Consider the following 21,781-nt stretch of genomic DNA (forward strand, 5'->3'; position numbering starts at 1 on the left):
TATATATATATATATATATATATATATTGTTCTAACAGACATTTAAAAGTCGATTCTCACTAAGGGCGAATATCCGTGCGGATTATTCTCGGGGGAAAAATATAAAAGTTGATTTCATGGGTTCTTATGGAAGTTTGCACACCGGGGCAGAACTTTCGTGCAGTGAAAAAAGTTTCTGCCCAGACTTTGACCCCTCGCGGAATTCGCTGGTGGAACTACACAGCTGGGCCAATGAAATTGTTTGTTTATAGTCGCGCAGACCCGGGAGAGTCCGAAATCTAGTCAGGCAGGACAGTATGGGAGAAAGGTTGATAAACCTTGTTTCACAGCACCCCGTCCTTTTTGATAAAAGACGGTATGATTTTATGAACAATGAATTAAAGGACGTCTGGCAGTCCATTGTCCGGCTTGGTGGCTGTGCTGAGAGTGGTAAGTGCTAAAGAAAGTTGATGTTGACGCTTGTTAAATGTTAGCTTGCTAGCTCGCTGCTACTCTCGTCCATGTTCACCCACACCTGTCCGTACCACGCCTGTGTGTATGGTTTAAACGCAGAAAAGCGCTGCACGAATATTCCGCAAATCCGTCCCGCATTTCCGCATCGCGGCAGTGAGAATGAACCTTAAGTGTTTTTTTCTGTAAATGTAATTTTACATTTTTTTTAATTTTTTTTTTAATTGTTCTGTACGTTAGGACTCTTGTGTCTTGTTGAAAACTGGCCTCTGCTTTTACAATGTTCAGGAAGATAAAGATTAGACGTTACCCTAACTATTGAAAATGATGGTCGAAACGAGAACTACCACCTTGCGGTTGTATGCCTCCGCACACCTTACAGTTGCATTTACACTTTACATCCATGTCTGTGAAAACGTGCAGCACAGAAGATCTATACAATCAGTACAGTTTCATGGTGGACACCCAAGATTAGAGTCACCAATTCAGCATATGCCCAAATGTCTCCCCCTCTGTTCCTGAGTTATGATGCTGAATAACGGTCAAAAGTGTTTCTGCAGAACGTTGTGATGTCACAGTGAAACTGACCTTTGACCTTTTGGATGTAAAATGTCATCACTTTGTCGTTTTGCCTTTCAGTCATTTGTGTGAAATTCTGTCATAATTAATGCACAAATTATTGAGTTATGGCCTAAAACATGTTTTGTGAGGTCACAGTGCCCTTGACCTTTAACCTTCAACCACCAAATTCTTGACAGTTCATTCTTGAGTCAATGGGGACATCTGTGCCAAATTTGAGCAAAGTCTCTCAAGGCCCCCTCAAGAATGAGACAGATGCAAGGTCACAGTGACTTTGACCTTTGACCACCAAATTCTAATCAGCTTGTCATTAAATCCAAGTGGACGTTTGTGCCAAATTCATATAGTTTCCCTTGAGGTGTTCTTAATGGTGTCACCTTCAAGAGAATGGGAAGGACAGACGGACAACCCCCCCCAAAAAACGCTTCCTGCCACAGCCATCGACGGGGCGGAGGCATAAAAATAGTTTTGTATGTTAGGGTAATAAACGAATAAACAAAGTTGTAATAAACTGGGAGTGCTAATATCTTTCCTTCGGACCAGATGTAATAGGTCACCAAGACCAGGTGTAACTTAGATAAGCCAGTCTACTCTGATTACATAAAACCTGACACACACACACACACATACATACAAACAAACACACACACTGCAGACAATGAGTCCTGCACCTGCTCTCTGTCTAACAGGCAAGACTAAAAGGTGTTTTTTCTAATCCCACGGCAGCAGGACTTCACATATGTGCCCAATCAAAAGGACACACACACACACACACACACTCACACCTATAGCCACTCTTGTATCCCTCTATTACAATGGTCCAACAATGCTACATGTTCCCTCTGTCTCCCTGGACACCATAGCATCTGTAGCCCATAGCGATTATCTGGTGATTACATGAAAGCTGCGGCCAAATTCTATTTAAAAAAAAAACCTCATTGTCCTCTTTTCTCTCTCAATCCCCCCTTGGTTCTCTTACATCTATATGTCCTTCCCCACATCACTCTGTTTTCCACTCACACTACAGTATCTCTCTCCAAACACACATACACACACAGACCTCTCTCTCAGGTACAGCGGTGACCTCTTCATCACCCCAGAGACTACTTCAGTGACAGTATATTGCTGCAGTGGCTCACAGTCAGGAGAACAGTGTGTACAGCAGACACACACACATACACAAACTCTGTCACATGCAGTCTCACTTCAAATGAATCCACTACATGAACAAAAGTATGTAGACACCTGAACATCACACACATGTGGTTCACAGTCTGCGTCAGGGTTGGTAATTATCTGTCCACCTGCCTCTATGATTGATAGAATCCAAAATCTACCAGCCATTTAACAGATTAGCATTGTTTTTTTTGGCTGGTGAGTGAAGCAAATCCAACCACATGAATGTTTTACCAACATTTGGCTGGTGGCTGGTGCTAATTTCCCGTCCTGGTCTGCGCTTCAGTTCATCCCAAAGGTGTTGGATGGGGTTGAGGTAAAGGATCTGTGCAGGCCAGTCGAGGGTAACTTTATTTTATGGGTCCAATGCCTCCCTAATAATTTCCAAAGATGATTCCTGGACATGACCAGGAAATTTCGTGCTGCTGTAATTGTGTTGTGTTTACAAGCAATTGTTTTCCTCCTGTGATATTTTCTCTGGAATCAATGCTCCACTTAAACCAAACATAACATCAACCTGCCCAGTGGCTGCAGATACAAATGATCTTTTTGGCTAAATCTGGCACATTTACATTGTGTTTTTATCCTGTTAAAAAAAAGAGATAAAGAGTTTCTCATGACTCCGAGCTACAATGATTTGTCAACTAATTATTTGATGGACAGAATATTAGTCAGCAACTATTCTGATATACAAATAAATGTGTAATTCATTGTTAAGGCAAAAAAGCCCTGGAAATTTCACATATTTCACAAAACAACTTAGGTTAAGATTTTCCATGAAGTCCTTGTTAAGGCTTTCTTAAAATAAAATCAGTTGCACAAAACACGTCTTTTCCTTTAGGCTTCCTTAAACTATTCACTTAAGTATTTTAGATATTTTCCTTATCTTGGTCTTATACTTAAGGAATCCCTTAAAGTTAGTTAAACCATTGCACAAAAGACTTAAGGTATCACAAGCTTGAGTGCAAGCAAACAGATGTTATCATGGAAACTGTAGTATGTTACAACTGTAAATGCAGTAAATGCCTTACTTAACGAGGAAACCTTCTAAGGGGTTCTGTGCAACACCCTTAAGTAAGTCCCTTAGCTTAAAAAAAATTAAGTCTGAAGTGTCATACTTGAGGAGAAAACTTGTGTGTTTTATGCAGCTGGCTCCTGGTCCTTAAATGTGAGGATTTGCTGCTTTTCTTGGTCTTACATTTAAGTACATTTTATATTTTTGGGTTTGGAAATGTTGTTTGGACAAAACAAGACATAAAGTCCTGTCCAGGAAAATGCCCCATGAGTTTATAATTAAATGTCGGTTAATTTAATGAAACTATGAAATGTATCAGCTTTGAAATGTAAGGACTTGTAAACTCGTCCACAGGGGCACAGTCATGTTGATTTGGGAACAGGCCTTCACTAAAATGTCACCACAAACTTGGATGCATCACTTTGCCTAAAGGGGCCGAGCCCTTAAAACAATCTCAGTACTCAAAAGTATGTGGACATATACATTTGGCCTTATCGTGTACTTGTGCAGCCTCTAGTGGCGTCACTCTGCACTGCAGTGCAGCTTCACTTCATATAGACAGAATCCGCACATACACAATGTGTCAGTTCACATGCAAATGCAGGTCTAAACTGAGGGAATATGCAGTTTAAATACGCATCATATGCACATAATTTAGACTTTAGGGCTCTAGGTTTTACATAACACAAAGAAGATTGATGTATAGTTTGGCTGGTGTTTGATAAGTGATGTATTGAAACACAAAGGCATGTATTAACACTTTGTCCGTCTCACATATGCATCCAGAAACACATACCCATACACACACACACACACACACACACACACACACATAAGCGCAGCATGTGGGCGGTATCCCCAGCGCTGTGAAACATCTTGCATCCCACATGCTTATATAACTCCCTCTCCACCTCCTCCAGCTGATCACTCATCACTTTATCACTTTATCCTCCGCTGGGAAGGAAAAACACCCCTTCTCTCTCCTCTCTTTCTCTCTCTCTCATTGAAATCAGCCAGGCGGGCGCCCTCTGCAATCGAGCATGATTTCGTTACACTCGGAGCATCAAAGGAGCACATCACTCCGATGAGATCAGGCTGCAGCAAATCCCGTCTCTACTGAAAATTTTATGTTGGTAAAAATTGAATCATAAACCTGCACTGCTTGTGACAACATAGGAGCTCAAATGTCAAACCTCGTTATCATCCGCCATTACTGATATTTACAGAGGGAGAGGGTTCGATCAAGGGAAAGCAGCTGCAAACTATCTGCTCACTCTATTTTACTGCAAATGTTAAACCACACAAACTTCTACAGACAAAGACAAAGAGCTGTGATGATGAAGTAAAATAGAGAATGAGCTGAAAATGCAGTAAGGTTATGATATAACAGCACCTCCTTCCTGTTTTCATTCTTAGCACGCATTGCACAGTAATGAGAAGAAATGCCTGATGGGCATTCTGCACTCTCAGTACAGCCGCTGTATCTTTCCCACAGAGGGAACTTTCACATTGACTTCAGCCTTGTTTCAGATAAAAAGCCAAAGGACACAGCCTGTGCGCCTGCTGATGTATGGGGCTCCACTCTGATTTATTGAGCAGGAGAGACAAATTTACTCTGTCACCAGGGTGAGAGATGAGGACTGAAACCAACAAGCATTCAGCTTCACAAAGCCGCAGCTGAAACTATATCCATTAGTACCCATCATTAAAGCTAAAAACATGTTTTCCACTGCTTAAAGGTGCCGTTAGTATTTGTCTGTGAGGGAAATATTGACCCGACACACACATTTATTAAAAAAAAAAAAAAAAGAGAGATAATGCTGTGTGTCAAGACAAGAGGGATTACTCCATTAGTATCCAGATTGCATCATTTGATTGGAAAAAGAAGTTGCTCCACACAGCAAGCTGGTGAAAAATCTGTCATGACTGTGCAGTCTGCAGATAAACCTTGTTTTAAGAAGAGATTTATCTGTTAAAGGATAAAGCTGGTTATATTTTTCCTATTGTGAACAAATCTCATGAAAAGACCAAAACAATGTGTTATTCCATCTCTTAATACTCTTCTATTTCCCTATCCTGTCTGTGGCACGCAACCCTGAGCCTTTTGCTTCCTCATGAAGACATGAACATCTACAGTTATTTAATGTTTTTACTTTCGGAAAGTTGGGGACTTGAGAGAGACGTATTAAAAAAAAAGGGAGCAGCAGGGGCCAAGATCTGCTCTTTGAATGGTCCCATTTCTCGAGTTGGGAAGTTGTTTTTTGGAGTGTTGAGTGTGTTCAAAAGTTAAAAAAACTTAATGTGGAAACAACACAGATGCTGTAACGAAGAAGTGTTTTATTTTACTACTCAGAGTAAGCAACTATCTGTTACAACCTTATACCATATTACATGTGAGCAAAACATTTATATGCTATACCTGATTTATTAATAGGTTTGTTACTATTAAACCAACATTTACTTTCGTTGCTATGTTTCTGTGTAATATGTCGTTGACTTGGCAAGTCATTTACCAAAATGTTTGCTGACTTTCCGAGTTGATGTTCCGATTTGAGGGGATGTGAATTTTCCGAGATGGGAACTAATTTTTCCATTATTCTGACACCTTAGTCCCTGGTATGAGTCAAACTCAACAAACAAACAAAAAAAAAAATCCTGGTTTCCTACATTCCCCACATTGCAACCCAACAGCATATTTCATTAGAAGATCCCTGCCCTGGGGTCTCATTTATAAAACAATGCGTAGGATCCATACTAACAAATCTGTTTTTATACGTCACAACTTTTGCATGGAAGGAGTGTACGTCTCTTTCAGGCCCTGGTCCTAAAACTCCAACCCCCTTGGGCATAACATTCAGTAACTGAGCAAGATCCGACAGCTGATGAAGACTGTGAGATGTGGTTGAAAGCTCCAGACAAAGCTTGAACCATCATCAGGGGTGTTTTCTCAGACTTTAGGAACGGAAGTATACTGAACGTCATGTGTAAAACTTTGGTGGAGTGCTCCTTTATATACATGAAATTGTCTTATTTTGGGCTGCATGTTTAAAAGGTGCTATATAAATAAAGTTGAGTTGAGTAACAAATTAAGATTCATTTAAAATAATAAGGCTCGGTAATTTCCTCAACAGCCAGGCACTGGAGTTAGTACTTAGCAATTGTTGAGAACTATTTCCAGCTGTGGAGTGATACATATTTGGTGCACTGGTGTATTTACAGCACCAGGACAGTGTGTGTGGGATCAACTCAAAATAAACTACAGTGTTTAACAGTTTTTTGACAACTACTGGGTTTGTGAATCAGGGAAGATATTTCAGGATTTGGATACACAGACAATACTTTGGTCTTTTCATGGGACTGTATGTAGAAGTAGGAAGTGAAAATAAACTGTGTGACTTACATTGATGAGCTCGATCTCCCAGATCTTCTTGACCAGCTCCATGGAGGTGTAACCGTTGATGAGGAAAGACTTGGTGTAGTCGCCGAGCTCCAACGACTCCAGCCACTCTGCCACCGACGTGGGGTTGTTGCCATCGTAACCGACGGGTCGCACCTTTGGTACAGACAGAGAAGGGATCTTTCATGTTCAGTGTTTTCAACTTTATATTGCTTTTCTGCAGTTCATATAAGACTTTGAAACATGTCCTCGATTGCTGAGCGTGTTTCTGAATATCTCAGTTGCTTGAGGGTTTCATGACATAATTTGTTTTGCTCCTTGTTCTCATAAATACAGGAGATACTGTGAGGAAATGTTGGATTGCCCATATGGTACACTACCTTTGACCTGGAGCTTTGTAGCACAGAACAGCTTGCACACTGTGTGCAAATGCTAATACATCACAGCCTACATACTTATTTTTTCTTATATAACCTGACAGCTGTTTGGAATTTATTTACACTGATTATTTTTCGTACTCTGTCTTGATTCTGCTGCAGCAGCCTAATTTCTGCATGAGGATCATTAAAGATTTATTCTATGTTAAAGACTTCCCCCAGTGCAGCTGCGTACAGGAGGAAGCAACAGATACTGAGCTCTGAGTTTCTCTGGATAAAACATACTGGATTAAAATCATGCACTTCTTGTACTTGCAGTGCAAACAAGTAAACACAAGTATACGTTTTGAGAAAGGGTAGAGTAGGACGCCAACAGCGGGGGGTTACTGCCTTTAGTCAGAGACTTTGTCAGTGTAGCATGTAATTCATAATTCATTCACTTTCATTTTGACAGTCAAAACAGCTTCAGAGAGTTTATGGTGCTTCAAACAAGTCCTCCACCTTAAGCTGAGCATGTGTTTGTGTATGTGTGAGGGCAGGTGAAAGCTAAAGGTTTCTTTTTTTTGTTACAGTGTTAGGAGAAAGTTTAAGGGTAGTGAGAAGAGGAAAGTGCTGACTAGAGATCAAGGTTTTCTGGGTGTCTGTATGAAACCTGCTTATCTCTGAGCTCAGAGTTGCTTTTCTTTCGGACTCCTTTTTCTTGCTCTCACTCTCTTTCCACAACTTTGATCTTACTTTCTTTTTCTCTCTCTTTCACACAGACAAAAGTATTTGACCTTGATAACATATAGCATCAAACGTTCCCTATAAGTCTGTAAGTATTTGCTGTCCTATTTCAATAGGCATTGGTACATTTCTGAACAACTGTTGACCTTTTGCTCTGTAACAAATAAAAGATAAAAGTGTGTCTGCTTTTATCTGTCTGTGAATTTTACAGAGGCAGGATGATGTGGATTTAGTCTCAGCAAAGGGTGAGCAGTTTTCTTGCATCAATTAAAGGTCCAGTGTGTAGGATTTAGGGGGATATATTTGCAGAAATGGAATACATTATAATATGATGCCTGGACGAGAAAGCTGCTCTGGATTGGTCAGAATTTCCATGCAGGAAAAATCCAGGAAGTAAACAACACGTTGAAGAAGAGTACACTTGCAAGATAAATGTGACACTTTCTAATGTCACAATGGAGGGACAACTACGCAGGTTGATTTTAGCGCTGCTCATCGTGGACTATATTGCTGTCATTGTTCATTTTAGTCAAACCATACAGTTTGAAAACGAGGCGCGGCTCCAACTAGAAAACAATGTTTTGATGCATTGGATGTGCTGAACGTGCATATTAAGGCAGTACAGGAGGAGGTGCACATTAATAATCCTCCAGGACTGTAACATGCTCATGTTTAACCCAAACAATGTGTCATGTGACTGCAGTTGGTTCAGGTTGAGGTCGGAACACGTTCAAACCGCACCAGAGTTCATTTGTAACCGGACCAAGACCACCTCTTAAAGAAGGTGTTGGTCTGGTTGCTGCTTTCGCATGTTGCAATTGCTGTGTTCACACCTGCCCAAATGAACAACACTTAGGGGGCAAACAAACTTGAATTCAATTGAACTGAACCAAACAGGGCAGGTGTGAAAGCACCCAAAGAGACCTCTGCAGGTAATACAGCTCCTGGTAAAAACCTCCTGAACAATAAAAATTTAAAGGAAGTCTTACCAGGAGAAGTTTCAGCTGGTTGCAATCTGCAATCCTCACCACTAGATGGCACTAAATCCTTTGAATCCCACACACTGTTCCTTTAATCTGATGTAGTTTGGAAACTGTGACAGGTAACGTTATCTTGCTCACATTTGTTCACTGTGTGTTTCTACCAAAAATGTTTGCACTGGTCAGGGTGAAAAAAAAAACTAAACATTTCAAATGGGGTACATCATTGAAAAAACCTCTAGAACAGCTGGCTTAGTGCATCTTTTCCTGAACCCCCTAACTCCTTGGTGCCTTGTTTAAGTATTCTACAGAACATGCATAAGGAAACCTAACCACCCACAGAGAGAGAGTTATATCACACAGAAACACAGATGGAGCAGGAGACTTGCTGAATATTATACTTAACAGATTGGCTGCAGCTACAAGTGAACATCAGCTCTCGTTTGGAAATGGAAGCTCAAAACAAGTACTTTATAATTGGATTTATTTATGTTACTTGCACATGACTGAAACGCAGAATAGGAAGCTTAGGTTTAGTTAATGTCAGAGGTGCTCTTGCTGGAGTGTTTGATAAGCTGTAGTACTGACCCTGGGCAGCAGCCGTATGGCCTGCAGGAGGCGTTGTCTGTGGGCCGAGTTGAGGATCCCAATCTCCAGCAGGTCCTGATCTTCCACCACATTGCTGCCCTGCAGGGTAAAGGACAACAGCTAAGGTTAAGATCTACGCCACATGTTTCCACCCTGAGCAAACAATGTCAGAGAACACAGAAGTGTCCAGCATGGCTCCACACAGGAGGCATTTACAGACAGTTATCTGGTGAAGAAAAAACAATACAACAGCAGCACTTGGCACTAATGTCCACACTAATACAGAACACCAACAGGATCAGTTAGCATTTGGCATTTCAAGGTTGAAGGTCTTTGCTTTTTATTTCTGTTCTGTTCTCCTGTAGTAAAGGTTTGTACTATCAGCAGCCCTTTTATTTACACCAGCTACTCTAAAAAGGACCAACGTGTTTGTAGGTTTTTTCTCCTTCACTACATTCACGACCATTTTTGAATGCAGTCTCACCAGTTAAGATGTGTGTCCTACTTTTCTCTGCGGCCACTGTTTTCCATTTATTTCCATACTGTGTGAAAATCAAGTCACAGACTCTTAAGGCTCGCTCGAGGTGTGTAATCAATCGCGCTAAACATCCAGCATGCATTAAACTGATTTTTGAAGTTCAATTATCATTACATGGCAATCCTTTATATGCAAATTGATTTGGAAAGTATGCGCCGCATAACCTCCTGCAATAATGTAACTGATTAAAATGCATGATGAATTACACAAGACATGCAAATCCGAATAGTGGGGTGACAGTTTTCATTCTGTACAGATATTAATACAAACCATAGGCTGTGTGGAACACTGGGAAAACAATTATGGTTTGCAAAAGGTTATCTGTGAGTGTGTTTGGTATTGAACAAGTCACCATGGCTTTTACATTTGAATTACTGTTACATCATAGTTGGGTCTTGTCTGATATTTGGATGATAGCAATAAAACTGCCCGGCTTTTACTGCAATTTGTTTTGACAGTTGGCTCCATTTGTCCTATCCAAAGGTTCTCCAGGTGAGTATTTGTTTACTGCTCGACTGCCAAAGGAGAGAATACATTCATCAAACTTGAAAAACTGTGAGCAAATTATGAATAAAAAGACCCAGAGAAACCAGCACACCGCTATCTCATTCCCAACTCTTCTCAAAATTCCTTGCGGACATGAAAACCAGATGGTTGTACTCAGGTGGTCAAAGTGCCAGCATGTAGAATTAAAGAAGAAATGGGAGCTAGAAAAAGCAATATGTGAGAAAGCCTCCACTAAATCCACACAGGATTTTGTAGGAGTTTGTATAATGTAGTGCAATTACATTCACTAGTGCTTCTGAAAGTCTGGAGTTTAGCATACCGGCTGAACAGCATCGTTGACATCATATCATGGCAAAGTTGCCTACTGGAAAGTGGTGTGCGTGGTTGCTGCTGTGTTCACACATTAACGTCACACTGGAGAATCACCATCAGCTCCTCAATCGCAGATACAGAATGTGTCTCCTTTTTTCTTGTACCCAATGTAGTTTCAAGAATGTGTCTGAGTCAGAAAAAATAACTGTCTGAGCCGAGTCTGCCTCAGTTTCATGCTGGCCCAATCACAACAGATGCGTCATTAATACACTGTGATTAATTAGACCAAGGTTCAGTCAAGAGATTGCGGGCAGTGTCATTTCTCTCACTGGGCTCAGTGTTTTTTGTCTATCTTGACGGTCTTGAACTTGAATGTATGCTGCTTCAAAGTTTTAAGTGAGTTCATTAAATGTTTCTTCATTATTGCCAATCGTTCCAGACCTCTGACCTTGGATTAAAATCAGTTGCGGACCTCTGAGCAATAGGTTTGAGAATGCCTGACACACTCAATACTACACTGGCATTAAGAGGATATTGGCACTATTGAAACTCTAACTACCAAACAGGCTTTAGCATAAAGTCTTGTTTGTTTATGTCAATCAATAAGGCATTAAAAACAGCAATCTGTGAGTAAAAATAACCTAAAGGACATGACTGGGGCCTTGTTCAGACTATCAGCCGAAATTTGTGTTTCTTGCATGCCCAGATTGTATCTGTATTGGTTTAATAAAGTCTATAAGACGGCAAAAAAACACGTGAAATTTTGCATACTGGATCCAAACCACATTTGGAGGTGGTTTCAAATGTGACTGCAGTTGGATTCCAGATATGACTTCTGCTCTGAGCCCTCAAATCGGATTTCAAAGCGTCTTCTGCATCACTTACAACCATAGACTGTATAAAAATGATGGACGACATGACAACTCCTCAAAAATAAAGCCATACATCTCAACCGCCCCCTGACAGTTGGCTGCAGTATGGGTCATAAAGCCCGCCCCCTCCATGTTAATGGATGGAACATGAGACAAACTTAAGAAGATGGTTTCTGTCATTTTGGGTAGTTCTTAAACATGACGCTGTACATTCAAGTGTTCGCTTTTCTGATTACTTTGATTTTAAATAGTTATTTGATGCTATAAAAATGGAGACTGATGTCATGATTGACAGCTGTGTATACTAATTGGTGTGCTCCGCCATCAGTGGTGCAGCTTGTGATTGGTCAGATGGATATTTGGGCGGGACCTCAATATCGTGAAGTTTGCTACTGTGCAGACTCTGGCTCCAAATGACGTCACCAGCGCAAGATGGCAGCGGACATAGTCAGGATATTTTAGCTCCATTTTTTTTTAAAAAGTAGCGGTCATTGGAGACATGTCGTCCATTTTTATATACAGTCTATGCTTGCAACATGACGCACAATAACGACGTGAAATTCAGAGTGATCAAGGTGTTAAGCAGAATCCATGCTCCATGGATGCCAGTATCACTGTTGCTAAGTTTGTCTGGTGCAACAGCGGAGTTCTGCATCTTGATTTGACTGCTCGACTGTTTGGAGGGCAAAAAGATGGACCCCCATCTCTCATCCTTCCTTGTTTAAAAGCTATGTCACCAGAGTAGCTACGTAGTTAGTGATCCCTGCATGTTACCACAGCAACCCATGCGGAAAGGTTAGTGACGTCTGGACACACAGGACCAATTTGATCACTTGCAAATAACTGTGGACAATCCGTCTTGAAGATCTGATTTGCGAAACAAATCTAATTTGCCTGCAGTTTGAACGTAGCCTAAGAAAATACAGGAAAGCAGTGAAGCATCAGTAGAAAAAGGAGTTTGATATTCTTATTTAAGACACACACAAACACACCCAGAAGCATGCATGGGTATCATACACAGTTTCACCTTTAATTAATCCAATGGGAAACATTAAGAGACCTATCAGTCAAGCCCCCTCCAGAGAGTTGGAACAAGAAGAGTCTTCATGCAGACAGATAATTGGAGGAAAGGTGCTTTGCAGGGAGGAAAAAGGCTGTGTGTGTGTGTGTGTGTGTGTGTGTGCGCGTGCGTGCGTGCGTGCATGTGTGTGTGAAGACAGCTGCAGCATAGAGAAAGGCCAACTCAGCCAGAAATACCATCAGAAATATGGATTCTGACAGAAGTGAAAAGTAAAGCAAGGTAATCACCACAATGATGGTAAAGATATAGAGGGAGGAGAGGGACTGTGTGACCAGCCTGGAGGCAGTCTCAGAACCATCTCCACACACACACACAGCACATACACACTCTGGTGTAGGATTGAAGGATTACACCTGTCAGTCCCTCTGCATGTCCTTCCTGTCAAACTAATAACAGTGATAAACATCCATGAGACGAAGAATATAACGCAGGTAGATAGCAGACATCTGCTTTTTCCACTCTCTGCTTCTCTTCTGTCCAGAAGTGGACTCTGGGGACCACGGTGCCCTCGAAAAGGACATTTTGCTCCAATGCTGTGACATTTTAATTCTAGGTAGGAGTGAGATAGCTGTCGTCTCATTTTCTCTGCAGTATGCAGGAGAACATTCACCAGAAAAATCTCTGTTCTGGTGGCTTTACTTTTGAGACTCCAGACCTGCTAACCTAAGCTGCTGCATTATCATGCAATTATTTAACAGACATTTATATTCTAATGAGAGGGCTTTGAACTGGCCCAGTCTATTAACTGGTCAAAACCTATCAAGTAACTCACATATTTCACATGAAAGACAAATGCTGGAATTAAAATTCTATTAACCAGAATTTTACAGTCTTGAATCCTCTAGGAAAATGAGTGGGTGGACGGTATGTGACACTCAGATCTACCTGTCAAGGAGCCTTTGACCAACGTCTCTAAGCTGATCCTAAAGACTGTGGTTATATACAAGGCATCTCCCAGATTTTAATGTGTGGCTCTCCACTTATTAAAAATATGTACAAAAAAAGCTGGAAAACCTCAAACAAAATGTAACACAAGGACAATTAGTAAAGTTTTCATGTGTAAATCTGTGCACATGGTGCTCAACCATGCAATGGTGTAGCAATATGTGCTCTTGGAATAATAAACTGAACTGTGTGAACACACAAGTTTGCCAGTTTCAGACTACTCGACTGATCGAAGCCTGGTGGCGGAAAAGAGCCAAGAAACAACAATGTGCCAAAAAAAGGCAAGAAAAAGAAGATGACTGCTCGCTCGCAAACATGGATGTAAGTTTAAAATACTGTAAAGTATCAGCTCTGCACATGATTCAGGAAGGAGTAAATAAAGTCTGTAACAATACATGCAATGCATTTTGGTAAGAAACACTAAATGTAAACTTACACAGGTTACCTTAAAGAGTAACTCCACACTAGATTTTGGCTGCACAGGTCACTCTGGTGAAAAAGCATAGTGGGGCTGTCCTGACTACCATTTTAGGGGCTTTGAAGCATCAGTGATAATTATCTGCAAACCTGTGTAGGTTTGACACGACGCAACAGGACTCATTATTCAACCACCTGCACCAGAGCCAACTTTAGTAGAACTTAACACTGCATGCATGCATGTTTGTCAAAGAGGGTGAAAGAGACAGGGAAGAGAAGGTGGAAGGTGGACTATTACAAGCAATGTTTCTGTAAGGTGTTAATAACTTGGAGCGCTGCATGTCAGGGCTCATAACTAGATGCAAAGTAAAAGCTTCACTACAATCTGAAGCCATGGATAACTGTCCGCAATTCATCTTACCTGTTCCTTTTCTTCGTCAGACTGCTAACGTAATGCTTAAAGCGGGGGTCGATGACTGCACTTAGAACACTGGCCTCATTTGTGTCTGACACTTGTGACGTCCTTTCAGTTTCCTCCACCATTTTAGTGGTGAAAAAAAAAAAAGATAACAAAAATCAAAGCATTCGAATACTCATTTGGACGTTGATAACAATGGCAGTGACTGAAACTTCAAAGCATTCGGTTCAGCCCTAAAAGATGGACTGCATTAAAATAACGGACTGGTTTTTAGATTTCTGTTTTGAAGCCTCAAGTCTGGCATTTTGGCCGTCACCATCTTGGATCTTTGGAGAGAGAAGTGACCATATTTAATCAGAGATCTGACTGAGAGGCCAAGGACACTATCAGCAGACAGTCTATCACTCAATGAAGCCATACTCTTAATTATGCGCAACTTTAAGCCTTAATAAAATGTAAACATTTTAACATGGGGGTCTATGGGGATTGACTCTGTTGTGGAGCCAGCCTAGTGGGCATTAGAGGAACTGCAGTTTATGGCACTGCTTCATTTTGGCCGAAAGACATGTGTCTTGAACCTCTGACCACACCCAACATCACAGCTGGGAGTGGTCAGGTGTAGTCTAAAGGCCCATTTATGCTCAATGTTAAATACGGATCCGGATACGGACGGAGCCTTCAGTCCATGCTCTGCGTTCATTTCGTCCGTATTTCTGCACGTTTCCATAAAGCTTACGGATACGGGCCAAACTGAGCAGTACCACCGGGAACCGTGGGGGCAGTGTTGCTGTCACTACCCGATACGTAGCTCTAGTGAGACACGAAGAAGAAATAACAATTCAATTTCTCTCATCGGCAGTACTAGAGAAAAGAATTCTCCATCCTCCAGTCGCGATGTATTTAATGGCCTCACCGACCACCGCCTCCTACAACGCTGCCTCTGTTTTTGTCTTTTATGCAAAAGGTACATTATCAATATCTCCTCCACAGTCGCCATGTTTGTTTTTGAGTTTGTTGTTGTCATAAACTTTTGACGCTGGGCTGCCTCCTGGTGGATATATTGGTTAACATCCATGCCAACGTAAAGGGCGCATGGAAGTATGTGGGCAGTGATGTAACATCGTCTGGAACGGACGTATACATTTTCGTACGTAAAGGGAGCATAAATGGGCCTTAACTGTGACCACACCTAACTGTAATATAGCATGTTGCTATATTGTCCGGAAACATCCCAGATAGACTGGTTATGAAAAAAAGCATGTTTTCTACAGTTAACTTGACAAGCCAGATAATTAGACTGGGTGCAGTTCTTCTTTAACAGTCTACAAATACAGTTTGTTAACCACTGCACAATACTTCTATGATTGTTAAAGCACAAATTACAACTCAACAATATGTGCCTCGCCTACACTTTATCCTCACATCCAACAGGACATTAGGACTTGTCATATGTGGCTAAACGACACTCAGCATTGCAACATGCTGGACACACGGCATATGGCATCGTCATCTCTGTTTTTCTGACACTGATTATTAATCAGTGATCCACGACATGGCAACATTTTTTTGTATATTCATGCTGTGATTGTGATTTTTATCGCCTGTAACTGTTATGTTTTATGTCTATGACTTTGTTTAAAGGAGACTCAAATAAAAATAAATTAATAATAAAATGAAAATTAGAGCATTTATTTAGTGGGTTGAAACATAAACTTAAAACTAACAAACCCACCAAAACCTTTTTTTCTGCAGATCAAAGGCCCATATTAAAAGCCTGCTTTCATTAATGCATCTTTATTCTGTTCTTCTCAATTATTTTTCACCTAAATGTATCAATCCATGTGCACACAGACTGCTAAACCAACCACATGGTCTATAAATTCATGCTGTTGAATGCCACATCACTCCCTTCTTTGTGTGTGTTTGTGTAACTTCCCCCAGCAGGTTCCCTAAACTTTACCTTGATGAATGAAAGTTTAAAATGTCAACACACTTTGGACTAAGAAGGGCCCTTAAAGTGAGTAATGCTGCTGCAGGCTTATTAGTCTAACCCTGTCTCCAGGGCTCCACCGGTCCGTCCCTGCACTGAAACCTGAGGCGGCAGCATCTGATTGGGTTCATCCTGTGGCTAAACTTATTCCTTCCACATTCTCCTCACCGACCTGTACGCTGAGGCCTTGGATAGAAGAGTGCAGTTCATAGATCAGCTCCCAGGCTGATTAATAGAGCACAGAGCAAAGCCGGCGTTAGAGTTACCATGCTACAACTTCACAGCAGAGTAATGACTCGCAGAGTCAGCGCAGGGAAGACTGGGAGGAGGACTCGAAGGCATGACTAATTGCTCCCTGTTGGGATCCTGATAGAAAGAAATAGAGTTCCTTAATGTTTGTTCTTCCTATCTCCAAACCTATCCTGCCCTGTTTCCTGTTCTGTCTTAACATTATGTTTGTCCCATATCTGTCATCTCCGTGTGCACCTGATGGATTAGGGGACGAATATCACATGGATACATCAATATTATTTGAGCAAAGATAAATGGGAGTGAAACAACAGAAACAATGACTTTCCAGGCTCAGCTTTTCCTCCTACAGCACACACAGTTTACTTTGTACTGTAAGAGTAAACACACTTATTCTGTCTTGCATATGTATGATAAATTCTGCAAATACTCAGTATGCACAGCCGGTACGAACACCATGAATCTATTTTGCTGGTGGCGAAAGGTGTTTAACATCCGCAATGTTGATAAAAATTGCCATGGCCTGTGGTTAGCTTGTTATGCTTCGACCACAGCACTTAAAAACGTCGCCGCAGTGGGTCACAAACACTGTGAGCGCAGGAATTAAAATTCATGCATAGCAGCAGGGGGTTGAGGCAAGACTAAAGATGGAGCAAAAATTGATATTCAGTGATGGTAGTGAGGGCCATTATCTGCACCAACAGGCTTAGAAGAGTACTACAAATCACGCTCGGCCTACTGTATCTCTTGCTCTTTGTCTGTGCTTCCTTTCATGCCAGTGATCATCCCTCGCCTCTCCTCTCTCTCATTTGTTTGCCATCCCCCCATTGCTCCGCTATCAAAGAAGTTGTCCTCTTTTCTCATTATTTTGTTGCCTCTCCCTTACTTACTATTCACACCATCTTTTCTCACTTTTAGTCCATAATTCAAATTCGTTTTGGTTTCTCTACAAGCTGTTGCATTTATCTTTTTTTTGCAGATGTGAAGCAGCAGTGACTTCTTAAGGATTTCTCTTCTGGAATAATAAAGTCCTTTATGAGGTGGATTAGAGGTTCCACCTTTGAACAAAATATGGATATTGTCAATATTTCTTTTCAAATATTTTGTTTCCTCCCTCTGTGGAATAGTTGGGCCAAATTAATTTCAGCTGCTCTTATCAGCTGCTGTTTCCTTAATACACACTGCATGACATCATGCTTTATCTCTTCATTTCTGCTATCTATCTAGTACCGCGCCCCCATTCATCTTTGTACAAACCCAGCCCTACTCTACCTTCGTCTCCATCAACTGGCTTCTATCTTTCTTCTGATTCATTGTGCTGCCCGAAACCAAATAAAAAAGCATCCTGATAAAAGAGCTTTTACATTAAATTCTGTCATATTGGTTTGTGTGCCTCCACAATCCACAAAGCATCAGTTTATGTGACTCTTACGAGAGTTTCTGTAGTATTTATCTCCCAAGTGAGCTTCAACAAACCGTGCTTAATCTTATCATTTCCACTATCGACCTCCTTCCCTCTCTTCCTTCCACTTCTATATTCTGGTCACACTTCTAAGCGTCTATGCTGGCATGCCACGTTCAATGAGGACTGCGTGTATGTTTGATGGTAATGATGTGTTATTAGGGACAGTGTGACTGCAGTCAGAGGACTAAGCAAGGTGAATGAGCTCTTTGCTACAGACTGGTCCCATAAAGATGCCTAAGATCCACTGCTAAGTGGCTCTGAACATGCATGCACTTGAGACACTGCTTTCAATCAAAAGCCAGCCTTGTTCTGATTGGATGCATTTGGATGAACACGTAATGCCAGACCTTGCAATGAAAACAGTTTAATAATCAAAATCCAGCTGAAATCACAATTAGTCACCCCTTCACTGTTTTGGTTCAGTCTCACTGCTTTCATCAGTGCTGCTTCCATACCCAGCAGGCCGCTGGTTCTCAGTGAAAAAGCTTTAATACCCCCACTGTATACAACCAGCATAGCATAAAACACATAAACAGAAAGAACAAAAAGTTAGGGACTACCTGGAGAAGAAAGTGGCGCACTGAGCAGCTAAAAGAGCCACATATTTCACCTAAGAGTTGGTGGAGCCCAAAATAGAGCTAATATAAAGTCAACAGTGGGCTTCTAAGGAGGCACCGATCCAATACTGATATGGGATATCAGGATAGTACGGAGAGGAAAATGTTCGCATTGTATTTTTCTGAAAATCATGAATATGTAACATTTGGATATTTCATACATATATCAACGTTTCTAAAGTGACGCCGTATTTAAGCTTACATTTTTTGCTGGGAGGTGAAGGGGATGGTGGATGGTGTGTCACCTAGGCAAGATGCCTTCAGAGCTGCCGACCACTGTTCAAAACACCCTTCAGAGCATTTCCACATATGTTTGTGGCACTGAACCTGGGGGTTTTTCAACGAGACATCGCTGCGTTTTCCAGGAGCTTTTGTGCCACCAAACGTGGGTGTTTTAGGCCTAACGTGATCTTTTCCTAATGGTAACCAAGTGATTTTTATGCCTAAACCAAACTACACCTTCACCACAGCACTGCTGGGAAAACAAAGTTTCAATGTATTCGCTACCAACACTTATCGACTAATACCCAAAGCCCAGGCATCAGTATCGGGGCTTAAAAGCTGGATTTATGCTTTGCTGGAGCTTACATTTGCCAGATGGGCCAAAACATGACTCTAAAAGAGTGAAGATGAATTTTAATCTTTAAAGCTGCAATAATCAATAATTATATATGAGCAATGTGTCAAACTGAACTAGGGCTGAAACTATAGATATTCAATTTACTGTCACAGAGGACTAAAGAAACCAGAAAATATTCACATTTATGAAGCTGGAATCAGAGAATTTTGACTTTTTTTTTTCCTTGAAGAAATACTCAAACTGATTAATCCATTATCAGCTTATCCAGGGATTAATTTAGGAATTGACAACTAATCGATTTATTGTTGCAGCTCTTGTAAAAGGCCACAATTGAGTTTTTTCGTCTAACTAAACTTACCCAACAAGTCCAGAGAACATTTTAGCTCTTTAAGCTCATTGTTTTGTTTTTATGTTCCACAGTTTTACTGTTATTTCAGTCTCACCTTGTTCAGAGTGGTTTTCAACAATAAAGGGAAGCTGTTTTCAGCCCCCCCAAAAAAGGGGGTCTAATGAAGCCACCATACGCTATACGTCCAGCATCGAACACAAACAATGTTACTAACTAGCTGGTGAACATATTAGAGCTGTTAGCAGGTGGTGCTATGGGAGGTGATGATGGAATCTGCCCAGGCTGGAGTCATATACCACCGCCAAGATAATGCCATGATGTTGCTCTTGGGAAATGACTACAGAGCCCCTCAACAAGCTGATGACCCAGAGGCAGAGGTGGACAGTTTTATGACAGAGCCTACTATAGTTTGGTGACGTTAGCCATGTGATGCTAACACTTAGCCCTGTCACTGAGTGTGTAAGGGGCGGGCGGACTCTAAACCTCGCTGGCATGGAGCGAGAGAGAGGGAGCAACTATGGGGCAAGGAGGCGCTGAGCAAAACAATACACTCTCGTCATGCTCAGCTGTATTCTTAATTAGCATCCCTACTTCAAATGAGTGATAATGCTGCTCTGTGTCTGCTTTATGTGTAAACAGACAAACAAGTTCATCCTATTTCTTTAATTATTTTACTTTTAAGGAGACAGTATATGTTATTAATGTCTTTACAGCTTGCTGTGTTGTCTCAAAGAGGCCAAAAAATCTATCAGTGTAATAAAGTTAATTGTTTTTTATTGAAAGAGGGGAAAAATATGTGAAATGCTCCTTTAAGTCTCTGCTACAGCTGACTAGATCATCAGAGGTCTTGCCAGAAAACTGACATTAGCAGGCACTTTCCCCTGTTCAGCGAGCCAAAGTGCAAAGACAACAGACATTAGCAAAACAGCTAATGTGGGTTGTGGCGCTTTGTGCTGTGATGCAGATTCTGCATTTAGACTGTCATTTCAGATGGTGCTTAAGTAGACACACAATAAAATCTCTCTATTTGAGTCCACTTTCTTTGTTCCACTGCTACTGCTCCCACCCTCCCCCCCCTCTCTCACATATACATGCATGTACAGTCATTCAGAATGGGCGTGATTAGTCTGATCCAGTGTCCTTCATATCAAACACTGTCTCCATAACAACCATTCCGCCCCTTTGCTATCTGTCCATCAATCCAGCAGCACTTGTCCTCTACTGGCTGGTTAAGGTGAACAGCCACACCCACTCTAATGACCCCCATTAGTGGTAAATGGTAATGGTAGATTGGAATGGTCCATGTTTATGTGTGTGTCGTACATTCCTGCAGTACATGATGCCTTCTCGCTGCCGTGTGCTGATACGGATCAGACTTGAGGTCAAATTCATTTGCAAACCAATAAATTCCACAGATGAACTTGAACTGGCCCTGAAATAAAACAGAAAGGTTTAATGCGCTGACTTGTTTCAGTTTGAATCTCCCGTTTAACTTGATTTCCCATATCAAGTGGCGCTGAAATGAATTTGACCCAAACCTCTCCTTGAAGAATCCACAGCCAACGATAAAACGGAGCGCTGCAAATACCAATATAATCCCTGTAGCCTGCGCTTCAACTGCATTAATATCAATTTGTGGTATCCACAGAGTTTTCCCAAGGTCAGAAAGCACTAACTGTCCTCCTGTTTAATCAGAAACTAAAAAAGAGGTGAAAATCTCCACTCAGTAACTGGGACGTCAGCGCAACTTTAACACAGAGAGAAGCCCAGTCACAAAAGGGACTTTGAAGTCACCATGATGTTTGTAGGGCTGTTTCATCTCCAGCTCTTTTCAATATTAAATGTATCCAAAGGCATTTCAGAGGAGATGACTGAGCTATTGAGAAACATTTTAAGAAAAGAGGGGTGAGACCAGGAGAGCAGAGAATCCCCAAGTCTCTCAGAAGCACTGCCAAAAACTGTTAGCGACTACAAAGTAGGTGCAAATGAGAGCATAATACGTTTGTGTGCTGATGTGACTGCATGTATGAGTGTGAATGTGAGAGGAAGGGGGTGTAAATGATGGGAAGGTTCACCTGGGGACTTTACTACGGAGAGATTACATTACATTTTAAAGTAAAAATAAATACTGCTTATGTTAGCAGTTGCCTGGA

The 21,781-nt window shown here is 41.3% G+C and overlaps 1 protein-coding gene across 5 annotated transcripts in view; it reads right to left on the bottom strand.

The window, feature by feature from the left end:
- The window catches only part of anks1b (ankyrin repeat and sterile alpha motif domain containing 1B), a 355,428-nt gene that overhangs the window by 60,496 nt on the left and 273,151 nt on the right, over window positions 1-21,781 (bottom strand). For all 5 annotated transcript variants that reach the window (XM_050036188.1, XM_050036186.1, XM_050036185.1 and 2 more), the window contains 2 exons: window positions 9,289-9,387; window positions 6,621-6,773 (listed from right to left, as the gene is read on the bottom strand). In XM_050036188.1, coding sequence (XP_049892145.1) covers window positions 6,621-6,773; window positions 9,289-9,387 — 252 coding nt within the window. The remainder of the gene's footprint in view (window positions 1-6,620; window positions 6,774-9,288; window positions 9,388-21,781) is intronic.

The sequence above is a fragment of the Epinephelus moara genome, chromosome 23 (genome assembly GCF_006386435.1).
Source record: "Epinephelus moara isolate mb chromosome 23, YSFRI_EMoa_1.0, whole genome shotgun sequence".
NCBI lineage: Eukaryota > Metazoa > Chordata > Actinopteri > Perciformes > Serranidae > Epinephelus > Epinephelus moara.